This window comes from Trichomycterus rosablanca, chromosome 1 (assembly GCF_030014385.1).
Source record: "Trichomycterus rosablanca isolate fTriRos1 chromosome 1, fTriRos1.hap1, whole genome shotgun sequence".
Classification (NCBI taxonomy): Eukaryota; Metazoa; Chordata; class Actinopteri; order Siluriformes; family Trichomycteridae; genus Trichomycterus; species Trichomycterus rosablanca.
Window position 1 is genome coordinate 34,098,676 of NC_085988.1, and position 20,667 is coordinate 34,119,342.

The 20,667-nt window shown below is 40.3% G+C and overlaps 1 protein-coding gene across 1 annotated transcript in view; it reads left to right on the top strand.

The window, feature by feature from the left end:
• Positions 1 to 382: 382 nt before the first annotated feature.
• The window catches only part of LOC134310233 (circadian-associated transcriptional repressor), a 28,697-nt gene continuing 8,412 nt past the window's right edge, over positions 383 to 20,667 (top strand). Inside the window, exons 1-5 of the mRNA XM_062991784.1 lie at positions 383 to 602; positions 4,125 to 4,563; positions 6,889 to 6,964; positions 15,115 to 15,193; positions 18,152 to 18,281. Of these exons, the coding sequence (XP_062847854.1) occupies positions 4,132 to 4,563; positions 6,889 to 6,964; positions 15,115 to 15,193; positions 18,152 to 18,281 (717 nt within the window). The 5' untranslated portion in view covers positions 383 to 602; positions 4,125 to 4,131. The remainder of the gene's footprint in view (positions 603 to 4,124; positions 4,564 to 6,888; positions 6,965 to 15,114; positions 15,194 to 18,151; positions 18,282 to 20,667) is intronic.

A 20,667-nucleotide genomic window follows, 5' to 3' on the forward strand; every position in this document is an offset into this window, starting at 1 on the left:
TCTATCTATCTATCTATCTATCTATCTATCTATCTATATTTAGGGGGTTGAATATTTTTGATTGCAACTGAAAGTGTCTAAACCTTTTACATTTTCCATTAGATTCAGTTCAGTGAGAGATGTAAAGTCGACAAAACGTTGTAAATGCAGCGATCAGCTGGATGATCTTTCCCAGAAGCCATCTGCATCCGGCTCACTGATCTAATGAGGCGTAAATAAGTCAGCCACGGGAGCAGAAACCGCGCTGAGTTGACGCTGTGCGCGCTGTGGCTGGAGTGAAACCGATCCGCGTGTCCACGTGCTTTCTACATTTCCATCTCATTTGAATATGTAAGATCGGATTGCCTATGAACCAAGCCAGCCTCCACACGCCATTCCTATTGGTCTGCCCCGTACGCGACGGTGCCAATAGTAGAGCCGGGTGTGTGAGAGCCCGCCCGCGCAGACACGTTGCCCGAGGAGCGGCAACACGGGCCGCTCTGCAGTCACAGCTCTGCATCACGGAACAGCACGTAGCTCAACTACACGCAGCTCTCGCTGTGTCCTGGATTTACCTCTGAAACAAAGGAAGGCGCTCTGTTCCCTCTCATCCTCCTCACCAGGTACTGCTGTGCTCAGTTTATTACACATGTTTAAGCTGAATTTATAGGTATTTGTGCTTGAAATGTTTATTTTACGCTTGTATAAAACACTATGCATTAAGGGATGTGGCTGTAGTTTTGCTCAGTTGACCATAGCTATGCTGTGTGTTTTCTTTAACACCGCCAGCCGTTTACTTACTACAGAATAACAGATTATTCTGACTGGTATGACAGCACTGGATCTTTAATGCGTCTAAATCATTCTAAACATATGCTTTATCATTTAAATATGGAGTTTTTTAATGGTAAATGCTCTATTAAAGACATTTGCCCCACCTTCATTAATCCTACAGGTAATTAACCTTATGATGCTTAATCCACACTGCTCATTTTTCTTTGTTTGATGTATTCTGTTTCAAAGCCTTGAGATAAAGCATAAATGTATCCAGATGTTTTAAGTAAACTATTAATCTTAACATAAGCGTGTACTTTTAAATAAATATGCTGTTTATAATCTAATTCTGTGTGAGCCTTTGAACACTTTTGGCCACCGCTGTCTCATCCAGGCTGCGTTCCAAATCTGATACCATCCGACAACGTAGTAGGCAAATCAAACTATAGTGGAACACGAGTATTAAGTATGGTAATTTTCTGCTTTAACACACTTGTTTCTCAAATCATGTGTTAAGTGCTTCTGTTGACTTTGGGCTGCCGTATGCACCTCCTGTTGGTCTAATATTACACGAAAAACAATTAGTTTAGTATTAAAGCCTTTAAAGCGCACTGTCCATGTATGCTTGGCAGCTCGACTAAAGTACTATCCGTGACTGCCAGACTAAGGGTGTACCGCACGTAATTTATCACTTTTTATAGTCGTTTACTGTCTGCACATTGTTAAAAAAGGTTCACATTTATTACTAGAAAGCAGTTGCGTGGTTTTTTTTTCTAAAATTATTATTCATTGGCAATTTTATCGTAAAAGTAGGCTAATTGTATTTTCCTACAGTTGACCAAGTTTAACTGCATTCACCAGCCTTGGCTTATAACACATGTTTATATATATATATATATATATATATTGTTTTTATCTTATACCACCAATTTATCCTTGTCAGGGTCGCAGTGGGTGGGGTTTCCCCGGAATCACTGGGTGCAATGCAGTAACACACCCTGGCTGGACAGGATGCCAATACATTGTTGGGCCTTGGCCATCCCTACCTCAAGAGTGTGCCCACATGCCATTGTTAACAGAACTAATCTAACTATAACTAAACATACATTCTTAGCATTATTATTATCATTCATAATATTATAATATTTGAAAGAACTTATGACCATGTCACTGCACATCAGTGGTCACTTGTGGTCTTTATAATAAAAAATACAACATAAATACAAATTCCTGGTTGTCGGAATTCAAGCAGGCGAAATATTTGATTGTAAAAGTTTTATTTCTGCATGTGTAATGATTTTAAAAGTTTTGGACATTAGGTGAATATGTTCCTACAATTTTAATAGTTCTACTGTTTAGTTATCTGCATATATTAGTATATAGAATAGAATAGACATATATAGACGTACAGTACAACAAAATTCTTTCTTCGCATATCCCAGTTTGTTTGAAAGCTGGGGTCAGAGCGCAGGGTCAACCATTGTATGGCGCCCCTGGAGCCGAGAGGGTTAAGGACCTTGCTCAAAGGCCCAACAGTGACTGCATGGCAGAGCTGTGATTCGAACTCTCAACCTTTCAGTTGATAGCCCAAAGCTCTACCCACTAGGCTACCACTGTCCCTTTACTATTATTAATGATAATAATATATTATTAATATACGTATATTGTTGGATGCTCATATTCTGTGTCTAAAATTTGTGGACTTTAAAATGGCAGTTTAATTTTGACAGATTACAAAATGTGTTCATAAAATTTTAAAAAGCAAAATGTAACTACACATGAGTACCACTATCATGTCACAAACAAATGTGTGTATGTTACATTTACATTCATGGCCTCATTCAGGCTGTAGTATAAAGCAGTTTTGGTATTGTTGGTTTTGCTTGCTTTTGATTAGAAACGTTGGGAAATCTCATGTTTGGAACATCATGTTCAGCTGAGAATCTTGAACATCACGTTCCACCCACTCTTTCCTCATCTTTCCACTGAGATAGTGAAACCCTTATGTGAATCATTAAGCAAAGGCTACTGTAGATGCTTTATGCATACTGTCTCTCATACCATTTAATAAAAAAAAACTATATTAAATAAATTATTGTATATAATATTTTGGCACTGCTGTGATATTCTCACCAGTAGAAAGGCCTTACACCACCAAACCACTGAAAATGAATTCAATTTGAAGCATTTTGGCTTTAGTGCTCTTCCACTAAAAATGCATGTAACAAATTGTTTCTAAAAGGCTCTCAGCTGTTAAAATTTGATCTATTGTATCTAAGCATGGCTGCTCCAGTAAAATGGCTGTTATCGAGGAACTATTGTTCATGTACTGCTGTGGGCAGCATGATTGCAGTGATTTAGTTGTACAAAATTAACATTTAACAGTGTGATAGTCAAAAGCCAGAAGTCTCTATACTTGAAGGTTTAATTTGGAGAGAATACTTGGTCATTAACTGATCAACAGTTTAATTCAATATTTTAATGTAAAAATCCATTTAAAGTTCTTAGGAAATTGGTTCGTTAGGAAATTGGTTCGTTATCAGACTATTAAAATGATTGCATTGAACTGAATTGTTCTTAAATGCTGCCGGATTTGGCTTTTCACTATAAAGGACCTTATGCTGAGTTGATTAGCTCTGCAGAAATAATGTGGCACATTAGTAAATTGATAAATATATCACAAATATTAAAAGGTAAATTGAACAAAACAATAGTGTTCTATTTATTAGTTTGCTTTATTTCCTTATTGTGCTGCTCTTGTGTAGGTCTATAAGAAAACCCAGGGTTGATTGTTAATAAATAATATTTACTAACCCTGTATAATGTTAGGATTCCTGCATAACATGGACACAGTGGAACATTGTAAAGTTACTTTATTAGCATTAAAAGATCGGGTGGGGAATACAGACTGTCTTGTACGTTGTCAGTCATTATAGGTTATACCAAACATGCAAAAATGATTACAAGTGTCTAACAGAACCTTATGCTTTAACATTATGTTACATTTGTGACAACCATTCTCATTTTGAGTGTTGCAGCCTCTCCCATAAAGGTAGTTACTATATAGAGCATGCTCTTTACCTAAAAAGGGATAAACCAAAACATTTACTATTTTACATTTGTCTTTTCTGGGTGATTTACCCAGAATTTAGGCCAGACATGTTGCGTTGGGTCCACACTGGACACTGTTCTGTATGTTCCATCTGTTCTTTTGACAGAACCGAGGTCCTTTTTGATGTCTTTTTGATTTCTAAAAAACACACCCTGATTTATAAAATTGAATAAGACAACCAGCAAATGTGACAACCGTGTTTTGTATGTATACGTTGCCTTAATGTTGAACTTAAGTAGTCCACTGTTGTCTTCAACAGGTCAGTGATGAAGCGGCCGAGGATGTCAGCATCAGATTCGGACTATTCCATTGACTGGCTGGCCAGTGATGAAGATGACAATGACAGTGAGCTAGAATTAGGGTATGATGAAGCATGTACGACACTGACCAGCACTTCTGCCGCTCATGACAGTGCCATCCCTCAAACGTGCAGGAAGAGTAGTTCCACCTCAGTGAAGGTGAATGAGGACAGGAGCTCCAGGAGCAGCTCCCCCTCCAGCTCCACCAGCTCTCTCAGCAGTGAGGAGAGCGTGCTTACTGGAAAAGAAGACCAGTCTGTCATCAGCTGCACCTCAGGAAGCCCTAAGGGCAAAGGCAGACAGGCCCAGAAGCGAACACAGAGCTTGCTGGAGTCGGAGCAGAAAGAAAAGCAGCTCACAGATGGTCCTACACAGAGGGACAAGCTGTTTGCTTACAAGGTGAGATATATTGTAATGATATTGTTATGTTTGAGTGACAATCATCAGTGTATGTGGTAAGTGCCAAGTGTTCAGAGAAAAGCCCTTATCACCCACATGATCAACATTCACTAAAGCAGAATCAAGGTTAGAATTATGCATGGGGGAATTTTCCAGCTCTCTTTCTAGGTGAAAGGTGAAGAAATTACTTAAATTTTGGTGGTAGGGATTATATTTCATTAGGGGACCAATGTTGTTGTTCAACCTAAAGCAGAGAATATACTGAAATGAAATTCATCATGTACTATACACAGTCCATTATTTTTATTTTTTAATGCATTTTCTCCCCATTTTCCTCCCGATTTAGCACTCTCAATTTTGTCTTCCGCTGCTGATGGATGCCAGATTGCATCCGAGAAGAGCACGTCACTGTACACGCCTCTTTCAACACTTGCACAGCCCTCCTCTTCTCGCCCCTGCATTCTGCACAGGCATCTCATAGTCCGGCCCCCACCCTGCAGATACGGTGGCCAATTAGTATCTGCTGCAGGCACTGCCAATTATGCCCACTAGATGGCGCCCAGCCGACCTGTGGCAACACCAAGTTTCGAACTGGGGAGTTCAGAAACTCGGTGCTGGTGTGCAAGCGGAATATCCCGCTGCGCCACCTGGGCGCCTCTACACAGTCCATTATTAATTGTTGATGGCCCAATACCCACAACAGAGCTCTGATTATCACTACATGCTGGTTTTGATACTGACATAATTACAGTATTTGAACCAAATTGGTGGAAAATGTAACTTTTTGGGATAGTATCAGTATTACAAATAACTGAATTATTGTAAAAATGCAGTAAAGAGAAATAATAAAAGGAAACTTTGTCATCATTTGTCTTCAATTTCATTTTGTTTCAAAAATTGGGAAGAAATCGCATCGTGAACCCAGCATCATGAATCGCATCACATCGCATCGTGGGTAGAGTGTATCATTACATCCCTAATGAAAACCTGTTATTGATAATTGTGTTCAATACACTAAACAATAATGATTGGTCCCTCTTGAAAAGGGTTAATAAATAGCTTGTTAATTAACCTGGTCTGTTATGTGAGCACTATTAATAAAATCGAACCTTTATTTGAAGTGACTGGTACCCCTGCATTTCTTTGTGAGCTGCTTGTGAAACTTTAATGTAGTAACATAGCATCACTGTATTTATCCTATAATGCCCTGAAACTAGACCTTCATCAGTGATATACAAGCCAACCTTGAATGTGTTACACAAACGAAACATATTTTATCTAATCATAAAAAAGTATGTCATTCAAAATGTTGGCAGCATCTAGTAAATGTCAGGCACCTTCATTTTGTGGTTAGATAAAATAAAAAGCTTTTCTCTGAATGCCTTTCTAATTATTGGTGACAACTGCAGAGGACTGTCAGGACTTCTTAACAAAGTTTTTGTAGACCACCACACCCCTACTCCTAACCTTAACTCTAACATTTCAACTGTTGTACAACAAAAAAAAAAAGATTATGACGTCTGTTGGCTGGTTCTACATTACCTGATTAACAAGATCGTAAACAGACTACTTCTCCTGTTGAAACACCCTTTTTAATTGTCATAATGCATTAAAAATGAAACTGTATTTACTAATCTTATCCATGCTTGAGTGGCTAAGGGAATTTGGCCTTTGTTAAACCACATATTTATACTCAAGTAAAACAAGAAGCCATGAATGACCCACTAGATGATGTTAAACACTCAGGGACCTTTAAAAAAAACATGATTCATTTATGTTTTATTTTTAGATTTAGTTATTCGATTTTTATGCATTTTTGGTAGGAGTTATTTATTTGCTTCAAATAAATAAAATTTAGATTTTAGCTGTACACCTGTAAGCCAAAACATTAGGACCACTGCCTAATTTGCTGTCATAACAGCTGTCACAACAGCTCTGATAACTTGACAAGACATCTGACATTACCCGCAGGGATTGGTTAAGGCCCTTCAATTAATTGGCATCCTGTCAGGGTTGTTAGTGCAATGCACCCAGTGATTCTGTGAAAGCCAGACCCACCACGACACTGACCAGGATAAAGTAAAGGCAAAACACGAAAATGAAATGAAGGAATATTATTACAGAAGTCAAAATATCAGCTTTGTGGATATCATTAAATGTAACTTTTTATTGCAAAACTTTAAAAATATGCTGAAAAATACATTCTCTAACAAAAAGAATAGATCTTAAATCCTTGTCCTCAGAACATTTTCGACAGTAGAGTTATTTTCTCTGATAATGACCAGTGATAAAATAAAATGGTGAATGTTGGTCTTTGTTCCTCAGTGCATGGAGCTGCAGTGCTACATTGACCCACTCTCATCAATCCTTAATGGCCTCCGTTCTGGCAGATACAGAGAACGTGAGTAGCTTTTTTTTAACTCTTTTTTAGAGCACTCTATAGCAGGGAATGTCAAACCTGGGTTTTCACAGCTCAGCGTAATTGATAGTTCTTCCTTTTCTCAACGCATCTGATTCATTTTATGAAGGGATTGATGACTCCCTGGTTAGCTGGATCATGTTGTTTAACAGGAGGAGAATATGGTAGAGCAGTCAGTCCAAAGGACCTAAGTTAAAGGACTAAAGTGCTTTAAAGAATTAAAGATAAAGCTGATTTGGTGCATTTTGATTAGTCCAGACTTTGCAGTTATAATTGCATTAATTGCCATGTCAGAGCTAGAGTAGTAGCTCAGTAGTCTAATCAGAGGTGTTGGTTTTTTAGCACATTTTTATTTTTGCTTTATTTCTAAAATGGTCCTGGTTACCTACATAAAAATTAATTGATAAACAAGCAAGATGGTTAACACAAAGGTCCTTATTTGCAGCATTTGGTATCACAAAACAATATACAGTGTATCACAAAAGTGAGTACACCCCTCACATTTCTGCAGATATTTAAGTATATCTTTTCATGGGACAACACTGACAGAATGACACTTTGACACAATGAAAAGTAGTCTGTGTGCAGCTTATATAACAGTGTAAATTTATTCTTCCCTCAAAATAACTCAATATACAGCCATTAATGTCTAAACCACCGGCAACAAAAGTGAGTACACCCCTTAGTGAAAGTTCCTGAAGTGTCAATATTTTGTGTGGCCACCATTATTTCCCAGAACTGCCTTAACTCTCCTGGGCATGGAGTTTACCAGAGCTTCACAGGTTGCCACTGGAATGCTTTTCCACTCCTCCATGACGACATCACGGAGCTGGCGGATATTCGAGACTTTGCACTCCTCCACCTTCCGCTTGAGGATGCCCCAAAGATGTTCTATTGGGTTTAGGTCTGGAGACATGCTTGGCCAGTCCATCACCTTTACCCTCAGCCTCTTCAATAAAGCAGTGGTCGTCTTAGAGGTGTGTTTGGGGTCATTATCATGCTGGAACACTGCCCTGCGACCCAGTTTCCGGAGGGAGGGGATCATGCTCTGCTTCAGTATTTCACAGTACATATTGGAGTTCATGTGTCCCTCAATGAAATGTAACTCCCCAACACCTGCTGCACTCATGCAGCCCCAGACCATGGCATTCCCACCACCATGCTTGACTGTAGGCATGACACACTTATCTTTGTACTCCTCACCTGATTGCGCCACACATGCTTGAGACCATCTGAACCAAACAAATTAATCTTGGTCTCATCAGACCATAGGACATGGTTCCAGTAATCCATGTCCTTTGTTGACATGTCTTCAGCAAACTGTTTGCGGGCTTTCTTGTGTAGAGACTTCAGAAGAGGCTTCCTTCTGGGGTGACAGCCATGCAGACCAATTTGATGTAGTGTGCAGCGTATGGTCTGAGCACTGACAGGCTGACCCCCCACCTTTTCAATCTCTGCAGCAATGCTGACAGCACTCCTGCGCCTGTCTTTCAAAGACAGCAGTTGGATGTGACGCTGAGCACGTGCACTCAGCTTCTTTGGACGACCAACGCAAGGTCTGTTCTGAGTGGACCCTGCTCTTTTAAAACGCTGGATGATCTTGGCCACTGTGCTGCAGCTCAGTTTCAGGGTGTTGGCAATCTTCTTGTAGCCTTGGCCATCTTCATGTAGCGCAACAATTCGTCTTTTAAGATCCTCAGAGAGTTCTTTGCCATGAGGTGCCATGTTGGAACTTTCAGTGACCAGTATGAGAGAGTGTGAGAGCTGTACTACTAAATTGAACACACCTGCTCCCTATGCACACCTGAGACTTAGTAACACTAACAAGTCACATGACATTTTGGAGGAAAAATGACAAGCAGTGCTCAATTTGGACATTTAGGGGTGTAGTCTCTTAGGGGTGTACTCACTTTTGTTGCCGGTGGTTTAGACATTAATGGCTGTATATTGAGTTATTTTGAGGGAAGAATAAATTTACACTGTTATATAAGCTGCACACAGACTACTTTTCATTGTGTCAAAGTGTCATTTTGTCAGTGTTGTCCCATGAAAAGATATACTTAAATATCTGCAGAAATGTGAGGGGTGTACTCACTTTTGTGATACACTGTATGTGTATATACACCGATCAGCCATAACATTAAAACCACCTCCTGGTTTTTACACACACAGTCCATTTCATCTGCTCCACTTACCATATAGAAGCACTTTGTAGTTCTACAATTACTGACTGTAGTCCAGGACCCCTACAGGACCCCCACAGAGCAGGTATTGTTTGGGTGGTGGTAGTAAATTGGCAGTAAATTTAGCAGTAAATAAAGTACATCAAACAATTATTTTTTTTACCCACAGGACACATATTTCATTAGTCTTACTGACCACACACACACGCAGGTTTAATGTTATCCAGTTCAGTCTGAAAAAACCTTAAAAAGAGCCTTACAGTGAAGATAAACCGGAGCAGAACGCGTGTGTGTGTGGTGTGTGTGTTTGTGCCTTTAAGAGAAATGATCTGTTCACTGTATCGCTTAAAGTGATTCACGAGTCGATTCATTTTTCGCGAAGCGTAAGTTTCTCTTCTCAGTTATCTCTCCGTGTTTGCTGTTATTAATTAATGTCGTGGTTTTAAATAAACACCAACTAATACAGAACATATTTGTTTGACTCTCTTACATTAAAAAGCTTAATTAAACTGCTATTACCACAGATCTGTAACCGAGTCAGACTCGTTCCGTCTAAGCAGCTAAAAGTTTTCTGATGATCCTAAAAGTTCAGCAGATGATCCTGAACTAACGAATTTGGTAATGAATAAACTTTTGCCTCGGATTAGCTCTGTAACGTTTTCTGTTCTCATCTACATCACAAGCAAGAACCACTTACGATTTACCAAAGTGAACCAGGAGTTTATATAACGTGCTGATAGAATCGACTCAGATGTGACCGGGTTGAATTATCTTTTTAAAGTAAATATTACAATCAGCAAAATTACATCGTATGTATGATGCACAACGTTAATCATGTTATTTTAGGTCATGAAGAGCTTTCACGATGGTTTCTGTACGATTGTTGACGAATTTTGATGCGATGGTTGCTCAATGTAGCTCAATGTAGCTCAAAGTCTGGATCAATCCACTGAGCTGTTAACTTAACGTGATCTTTTATATAGTAAGTAAGTAAGTAAATTTTATTTATAAAGCACTCTTAAAACAACTTACGTTGACCAAAGTGCTGTACATCGAATAAGCATACATAACACAACATTATATTAAAAAAGTAAGAACCAAATAAAAATACAGAGTAAGAGACAAAATAAAACAGATAAAAATAGACTAAACAATTAAAATTAACACAGCTCCTCACTGTTCAAATGCCAGCTTATAAAGGTATGTTTTTAGGAGTGATTTAAAAACAGCGGCCGAAGGTGCTTGTCGAATAGTAGGAGGTAGAGTGTTCCATAGCCTCGGAGCATAAACTGCAAATGCACGATCACCTTTTAGCTTCAAACGAGCCCTAGGAACAGTCAACAAATTCTGAGTGGCTGATCTTAAAGATCGCTGTGCGGTTGCGGGAGAAAGCATACCACTGAGATAAGCCGGGGCTTGACCATTAAGCGCTTTAAAAACAAATAAAAGCACTTTAAAATGAATCCTGTGCTGAACAGGCAGCCAATGTAGTGAGGCAAGGACTGGTGTAATATGGTTTCTTTTCTTGGTATTAGTCAGTAACCTTGCTGCTGCATTCTGGACTACCTGCAAGCGCCGCAACAGAGACTGACTAATCCCAATATACAGAGAATTACAGTAGTCAATTCTTGCAGAAATGAATGCATGAATAACTTTTTCCAGGTCAGAATAGCAGAGAAAAGGCTTAATCTTCGCAATATTTCTGAGCTGGAAGAAGCTATTCCTTACCACAGAGTTGATTTGTTTATCAAATCGGAGGTCAGTCAAAGATAACACCAAGATTTCTCACAGATGTTTTGACACATGTAGACAAGTGACCAAGGTTATTGGAGACACTATTGATGTGATGACCCCCAAAAACGATAACCTCTGACTTGCTTTCATTCAGCTGAAGAAAATTGTCAGCCATCCACCTCTTTATGTCCTCAAGACAACTGCTAAGAGATGTTAACGAGCCATTGTCATTCGGTCTAATGGGAAGATAAAGCTGTATGTCATCAGCATACAGGTGAAAGCTGACATTGTGCTTCCTAATTATTTGACCCAATGGCAGCATATAGAGAGAAAAAAGGAGGGGCCCTAGTATGGACCCTTGTGGAACACCACAAGAGACATCAGCAGAAGAAGAGAAATAGCTGCTAATATTCACTGAAAAGGTTCTATTCTTAAAATAAGATATGAACCAATTCAGGGCCTCTCCCTGTAACCCCACCCACTTTTCCAGGCGACCAACAAGTATGTCATGGTCAACAGTATCAAAAGCAGAACTAAGGTCCAATAAAATGAGGATGGCACAATTTCCCTCATCAACAGTAAGTAGCAAGTCATTTGTCACCTTCAGAAGAGCAGATTCAGTGCTGTGCATAGACTTAAAGCCAGATTGAAAAATCTCAAAAATACCATCTCTACTCAAAAATGGTAAAAGCTGAGAATATACAACCTTTTCCAGCAATTTAGCCAAGAATGGTAATTTAGAAATCGGCCTATAGTTACTAACCACTGTAGCATCAAGATTATGCTTTTTGAGCAGAGGTGTAACTACAGCATGTTTAAAGCATGCTGGAACAGTACCAGTGGCAAGGGAAGTATTAATGATATCCAGGACAAAAGGTCCTAATATATTAAATGTCTCCCTAACTATCTGTGGGGGCATCACATCAAGTGGGGAGGTTGTTGGCTTTGTTTTCAGCACCAAATCTGTTAATTCAGAGATTGAAACAGCCTCAAACTTTTCAAACATACCTGGGCACGGCGGTGGAAGTGGAGAATCTATACCCAAGTAAGTAATGCCAGACCTAATTGTTTCAGTTTTTTCCACAAAAAAGTTTAAAAACTCTTCACATACTCTAGAAGAAGGAACATTTCCAACTTCGGGTGATGATTTAAGTAAAGAATTTATTGTACTGAACAGTACTTTAGGTCTGTTGTAATTTTTGGCAATTATGCTTGAAAAGTATGCCTCTCTAGCAGACTTAACAGCTAGCTGATAGTCTTCCAGGCAACCTTTAAAAATATCCAAACTTACTTGCAATCTGTCCTTTCTCCATTTCCGTTCCGCTCTTCTACAAGCCTGTCTAATTTCCTGTGTGGATGCATTTAACCAGGGCTGAACTTTTGGTTTTAAGCGTTTAAATTTCATAGGGGCAAGAGAATCCAGAACAGTTGAACAGTTATAATTAAAAGAAGTAACTAACTCATCCACATTAGCATGAGTCTGACCATAGTTGGGCAATTTTAACATGTCAGAAAAGGCTCTGGAAAAATCGTTAGATGTGGACGAAGTGATAATCCTTGACCAGTGCCCTAAAACAGGAGCAGGGAAATGCGCAGTTAAAGTTGAGCTAAAGACTACTGACATATGATCAGAGAAACTAGCCTCCTCAATATCTAGTTTGTCAATATCAAAACCAGATGAAAACACCAAATCAAGTGTGTGACCTTGCATATGGGTGGGCTTATGAATATGTTGAATAAAACCAAAAGAGTCCAGTAGCTGATTAAAATCATTCACCTGATATTTATCAGGGCAGCAGACATGAATATTAAAATCACCAAGAAGCAGAATGCTGTCAGACACAGGTACAATCATAGCAAGGAATTCAGCAAACTCAGTGATAAAGTCGCTGTTTGGTTTTGGAGGTCTGTATACTACTGCACAGAGTAATGGAAGAACAGAGTGAGATTTAAAAACCAGTGCTTCAAAACTTTTAAAAGTCCCAATATTTAGCATTTGGCATCTCAGACGCTGTTTAAAAACCACCGCAACTCCTCCGCCTCTACCCGTATTCCGAGGTAAACTGAAGAAACCGCAGTCTACTGGGCAAAGTTCCAAGAAGGGGGCGGAGTCGCTAGCCGATTCACCACCTGTAGCCCATGTCTCAGTTAAAAACAACAGGTCCAAACCATGAGAAGTGAAAAAGTCATTTAAAATAAACGTCTTATTATGGACAGAGCGCGCATTTATCAGTGCCATATGGACTGACACAGAATGAGACTGCAGTAACGGTGTGTGTTCCAGTGCTCTGAGATTGACAGTATTAACTCCTCTGTTTCTGGCTCGGAGTCTCTGCCGTGGCTGGAGGTGTGTAGCGGGCTGATCAGGAACCACAGGTACCAGCCAGGTGTAACGCGGTTCGAGACTACACGGAGATACTCCATTGGGAGTATACGGCGCATGCCGAGAAAACCCCACTTTACCATCCGAGCAGTTCCTTACTCTCACTGGGACAAGCTTTCTCCGGGAGCCCCTGTGAATATAACGAGGCCGGCGAAGGAGTCCAAGCTGTTTGATGACTAGAATACACGATGGAGTAGTGTAATTGTTGAACTTCATCAGCTGGTCAGCAGAATAGTTCAACATTGTGCCGATCGCAGGAAAACTCACCCACCGTTCACCACGTAACTGTAAATTGTAATCCAGACCGTTTCAGGATGTGAAGAAGACGTACCAGCGTCCGCGTCTTTTAAAATGATCCAACACACACACACACCACAGTCTTTTAGTATCCAACAGGCGCTGAGATTATCCGATGAAAAAGAAATAAAGCAACAGGAGCGGTAGCAATAACATGAGTATGTACAAAGATAAAAATGAAAAGAAAATACGATAAAAATACAATAAAATATGATAAAATACGATAACGGTAGCGGCAGCCAGATGCGCCAGCGTCCACCATCACCATGGCAACTGTACTAATGTATATATATTTCCTATACATTTAGGAAATATCGGCCGATCGCCGATAGCATATTTTGATTAAAAATCGTCCGATACCGATTCATAGCCGATCGATCGTTCCATCTCTAATTTTGGCCTCTCTTTGTGAGAATTTGTCCCTATTCAATCAGAAGAGCACTCGTAAAGCCAGGTACTGATGTTAAAAAAAGGTCAGTAGGGTTGAGGTCAAGCTTTGTGCAGGCCACTGAAGTGCCCCTACACCAAACTCATCATACCTTCCCCTTTATGGACCTTGATTTTTTTTACAGGAGCACAGTAGTTTTGGAACAAAAATTCACCTTCTACAGTCTGTTGCCACAAATTTGGAAGTTATAATTTGGTTGTATGAGTAATGTTATTTCCTGTTAGACATTGATGTGACTAAAAAATGTGTCAGTAATGAGAAAGGGTGTCAGTGCACATGTTTTGGTCATATAGTGTATCTGGCTGATTCTGACTGCTTGATTCAGGCAGATTTCTAGTGCAGTATGTAGTATGTTTATCATTTTAGTGTCATTATGAGAACCTTTATGTACATTTTACATTTTTGTAGCTTTTATTGTTATTACTATAATTATTAATTACTAGCAGGTTGATCCAGACTCCGAGCAGCCATATGGATAGTGTTTCTTCTATTTGGACACAAATTACTACTATTATATTTTTTCTAATTAGAATGTCTTGTACCAGGATTAGGGTAATGTTGTGTGTGCTGTGTACATGACCATTTCAATATTTAGATTACTGCCAGACCCTGATCTTATTCACATTTAATTTTGCATGTAAACACACCATGTAAAAAAAGCAATATTCCAAAGATTTTCTGGTTGTTTTAAGGTCTCTGCAATACCTCCAGAAAGTAGCCACTTTAAAAGAACTGTGGCTAGACAATTGGTGAAATGTGCTCAACACAGATGCCACCCTTACACAGACTGTCTCATGGTTCGGGCTTCTCAATGATGAATATTACATTAGGCTGGCCAGGTTTTTAGTTCCGCATGACTTGGTGGGCATGCAAGCAGGCTGTGTGCTAGGAGAGCCAGCTCATGAGCAGTTGGACCGGGATTCTTGTCAAAGCCAGTGTGTGGTGTGACCCCAGACTTCCTGGCCACAGAGACAGCAAGTCTGCCGTCCCACACATTCACAGAAACCCATCTGCTCCACAGACACAGCCCAGCCTGTCAGATACAGTTTGTAGAGTGTTTTTAAAAAATGGTTGCTTCCTTTTACAGGACTCAGCACATTCCAAGAAAGTGTGGCCATGGATCGGATCCAGAGAATTATGGGGGTCCTGCAGAATCCATGCATGGGGTAAGAGCTTTCGTCATTCTGCTCATACCACCCACAACCAGCTTGCTGGGTTTCACCCATCTGCCATGTGATAGTACATGTGTTTTTTTATCTAAGCCTAACCTCCCACCTTCCATATGTTATACTCGCTCACTGTTCTGCAGATGGACGGGTGTTTTTTTATTCATTATTATAATTGATTGTATTTTATATGTTTACCTATTGTGTGATAAATTATTTTAAAAAACCCAAATGATTTTTATACTTCTATTAAGGTGGAATTAATGGGATTTAGATTAGAGAGTTTAATTTTCGAACAGAGTCTCTGCAGGGTTTCATTTCCAACAGTCGATTTATCTTGGTTATGATCATGTGTCCGATTTCACTGGTTGCAATACAAAAACACCCTGGACAAGGGTGCCCATCTATTGTAGGGCCAGTCATAGCCAGTCATGCATTTAGATGCCTGGCCAGCTAATAGCACTGCTGAGATTCGAACCCAGTGGTGGGCTAGCACGATAGACCACTGGGCCACCTGAGTGCCCTTATGCAGGGTTTCATCTAGTTTATACTTTTTTGCTGATTAAATGACTTGCACTGCTCGACAGTCAGTGGTCGCCATGCATTTTTAAAAGGAGTGCAGACCGGCAAGTCAAGCACACAGACTCTGTGTTTACAAAATCATGCTGTAATCATTTTGGACTGTCTGGGAACAGACGTTTTTTTTTTTCATTTTTCCCAATTTTCCTCCCAATCTAGTCGTATCCAATTACCCGACTGCATTATGCTTCCTCTCTACTGGTGTGATCTCCACTCCTGATTGTGGAGAGCGAGACTGACACACGCCCCCTCCGACACGTGTGCAGTAGCCGACTGCGTGTTTTCACCTGCATGAGGCGAGTTCATATACGGATCAGCTTTGTGTATGGAGAGCCACACCATTATCAACGTATTATTCCTCCCAATCTAGTCGTATCCAATTACCCGACTGCATTATGCTTCCTCTCTACTGGTGTGATCTCCACTCCTGATTGTGGAGAGCGAGACTGACACACGCCCCCTCTGACACGTGTGCAGTAGCCGACTGCGTGTTTTCACCTGCATGAGGCGAGTTCATATACGGATCAGCTTTGTGTATGGAGAGCCACACCATTATCAACGTATTATTCCTCGACCCCGTGCAGGCGCCAGCCAGCAAAGGTCATAATTGCATCAGTAATGAGGTCCATATACAGCTTCCCGCCCTGTATGAACAACAAGCCAATCGTTGTTCATATAGCCGCCCAGTCAAATGGCAGAGCTGAGTTTCGAACCAACGAGTTTGAAATGTCAGCTCTGGTGTGCTAGCATGTTTTACTCTAAAATATTAACATATGCGGTTCATGTGTGTGGTACCTTCATACATATGTGCACCTAGGCCATGAGCACTGATGCACCTCCATAACATGACAGATGCTGGTTTTGCAGCTTTCTTTAATAACAGTCTGGATGGTCCTTTTCATCTTTGGCAGTGATAACTCAATGTTTGTTTGTTTTTTCCAAAAACATGCTGAAAAGAACACTCAAAAGAAGACTGTGCTGACCATGTTTTCATTGTTTTTGGTCAATCTGAAATAAGCTCAGGCCCAGAGAACTCAGCAGTGTTTCTGCATAGAACTCTTTACGTAACAGGTTTCAGGTTGCATTTCTTGCTGCAGTGGTGAATTGTGTTTTCAAGAGTACTCAGTCCATATCAAGGTGTATTTTTCACAGTAGCATGATTCACATTCTCATGCAATGCTGTCTGAAACAGTTCAACTCTACAATTCACTGTGGCATGTATACAAATTCTGAACAGACTCAGTTGACCTTTAAATTTAAACAGTATTGCAGTAGAAAAACTGGCTTGAAATGATGGTTTGTTGTTGGGACATAGACATCAAGAACTTCAGTTACAAAGACTGCTTAACCGGCTAGTGATTCACATATTTTATTAAATATATGGAGCACACCAAGAGTCTGAAAGCTTCCCACTAGAGTTAAAGGGGGCAGTGACTCTGTTATGATGTGTGGACCTTTTCTTGGCATGTATTGAGTAAACCTAGACAAAAGGGTCACTGTAAATGTACATAAAATAACTCTGACTGATTGTCCAGCTTTGACTTTAAAAAGAGACATTGCTGGGTTTTTTTCATTGGTCATCTGTATGTATGCTGCCATTAAGAAGTTGTTGTCTTTTTAGGAGTAGCCTAAGACTAAAATTGCAGTTCCATCAATTCACAGATTGAGGCATTGTGCCAAGATGGAACCAGCTGACCCAGCAGCTGCTTTCAACACCAGATAGAGAGACCAGGGCACCTCCCTGCAGACACACACAGCACGAGGTGGCGATGAGATGTCATTATTCACCCCTCCCTTGAGCAGTAATATTATGCCAGCTGGTAGCCACTCAGAGCAAAGTTACAATTGGTGGCAACTTGGTAAAATTGGCATTTCTGGCAAGTATGGTATATATTTAGTGCACTTAGAATGAGGACACAGCAGGTGGAACTTGGCTCTATGATTCACACTAATCACCATTAACCATCTGCTAAAGCCTGTGAGAAGTCAATGACCAGGGGCCTGTGTGTGGGCGGGTATGTGAGTTTGCGTCACTTTTCCTCAGGGCAAATGTTTCTCTTTGTCTGCAATGTGGTTTCCAGTGCCCTGCTCAGGCTTACATGTCTATTTTTAGATGTAGGCGAAAGAGTGAAGCTCTGAGCCACGTGTAAGTATAAATGTGTGAATCAGCCAGGGAAGTACACCTGCCAGGGTTAAGTGCTTCTATAAGTTCAACTAAAAAAACTTTTACACTTAATCAGATTAGATAGTGTGATTGTGCCACACACTGTTTTGGACACATCCTGTAGCCTGGCCTTATTCTAGGTATATGTTTCTTTTTCTAATTCTGGTCATATGTGGGTTGTCTCTAATACAATTGATTTTTTCTGTGTTATGCAGTGAGCGGTATATCAACATCATACTAAAAATGGAAGAAATGTTGAAGACATGGTTTCCTCAAATAAAACCCCACCACCAAACCACCACTGTGGAGTTAATGCAGGAGACAGTTCTGCATAAAAAACCCAAGGTAAAGTGTTTGCTGTTGTGGCTTTTTACAATCAACATATGTGGTTGGAAATTAATTTGAATGACACTTTAACCAAGAGTATTGGTTACTCAATCAAACAATTATTTCTTTGTTATTGGTTATGTTAATTATTGACATTTCTAGTTCACTTGATTAGACATTTGGAAAGGCACACAACTGATACTGTATTGTCCTAACAAAAACCAAGCCATGAAGTCCAAGGAATTGTCTCTGGATTTCTGAAATCACATAATGGCAAGGCATAGATCAGGGCAGTCATGTTTTGCATGATTAAGTGTAGATTAATGGTTAAACTGGTGAATCCACACACATTTTAATTGTCTGAACTGTATGTATTAACTCTATGATCATGGTAAGGTTGGTGTATAGATCAAATTAGTCATCACATCACTAAAGTCACATAGACCAAGTACATTTGCAGTATAACCTTTAGTATTTTTCACCTCGGTTTGCCTGAATTTGCTGTGCGCTCATGGCCTATGGGTGTTTTATCCCTCAACATTATCTAATGATGCTTGGCTTACATACCTGGCAGTCATGGTTGCTAGATGGTTTTAATCCTAAAAACCCACCATACTGTAGCCAGACTTTGTCATTTTAAAACCTAAACAGCATTGATATAAGACCAAGGATCACACAAAAATCAATATACAGTCTAAGGTCCAGACCAAAATCTTATCCAAATTAGTGCACGCTTTCTCTTAACATGCTACATGTTTCTGTGCAGATAGATGTGTGTCATGTTTATTTATAAATTCAATGAACCAGTTCTTTATATGGCCTGTCTCAAACCTAATATCACTGTGCTATAAAGTAATGTAATAACACAATTAGTGGTGCACTAGTTTACCTTAATTCAATATACTACATAGTATACAGTGTATCACAAAAGTGAGTACACCCCTCACATTTCTGCAGATATTTAAGTATATCTTTTCATGGGACAACACTGACAAAATGACACTTTGACACAATGAAAAGTAGTCTGTGTGCAGCTTATATAACAGTGTAAATTTATTCTTCCCTCAAAATAACTCAATATACAGCCATTAATGTCTAAACCACCGGCAACAAAAGTGAGTACACCCCTTAGTGAAAGTTCCTGAAGTGTCAATATTTTGTGTGGCCACCATTATTTCCCAGAACTGCCTTAACTCTCCTGGGCATGGAGTTTACCAGAGCTTCACAGGTTGCCACTGGAATGCTTTTCCACTCCTCCATGACGACATCACGGAGCTGGCGGATATTCGAGACTTTGCGCTCCTCCACCTTCCGCTTGAGGATGCCCCAAAGATGTTCTATTGGGTTTAGTCTGGAGACATGCTTGGCCAGTCCATCACCTTTACCCTCAGCCTCTTCCATAAAGCAGTGGTCGTCTTAGAGGTGTGTTTGGGGTCATTATCATGCTGGAACACTGCCCTGCGACCCAGTTTCCGGAGGGAGGGGATCATGCTCTGCTTCAGTATTTCACAGTACATATTGGAGTTCATGTGTCCCTCAATGAAATGTAACTCCCCAACACCTGCTGCACTCGTGCAGCCCCAGACCATGGCATTCCCACCACCATGCTTGACTGTAGGCATGACACACTTATCTTTGTACTCCTCACCTGATTGCCGCCACACATGCTTAAGACCATCTGAACCAAACAAATTAATCTTGGTCTCATCAGACCATAGGACATGGTTCCAGTAATCCATGTCCTTTGTTGACATGTCTTCAGCAAACTGTTTGCAGGCTTTCTTGTGTAGAGACTTCAGAAGAGGCTTCCTTCTGGGGTGACAGCCATGCAGACCAATTTGATGTAGTGTGCGGCGTATGGTCTGAGCACTGACAGGCTGACCCCCCACCTTTTCAATCTCTGCAGCAATGCTGACAGCACTCCTGCGCCTATCTTTCAAAGACAGCAGTTGGATGTGACGCTGAGCATGTGCACTCAGCTTCTTTGGACGACCAACGCGAGGTCTGTTCTGAGTGGACCCTGCTCTTTTAAAACGCTGGATGATCTTGGCCACTGTGCTGCAGCTCAGTTTCAGGGTGTTGGCAATCTTCTTGTAGCCTTGGCCATCTTCATGTAGCGCAACAATTCGTCTTTTAAGATCCTCAGAGAGTTCTTTGCCATGAGGTGCCATATTGGAACTTTCAGTGACCAGTATGAGAGAGTGTGAGAGCTGTACTACTAAATTGAACACACCTGCTCCCTATGCACACCTGAGACCTAGTAACACTAACAAATCACATGACATTTTGGAGGGAAAATGACAAGCAGTGCTCAATTTGGACATTTAGGGGTGTAGTCTCTTAGGGGTGTACTCACTTTTGTTGCCGGTGGTTTAGACATTAATGGCTGTATATTGAGTTATTT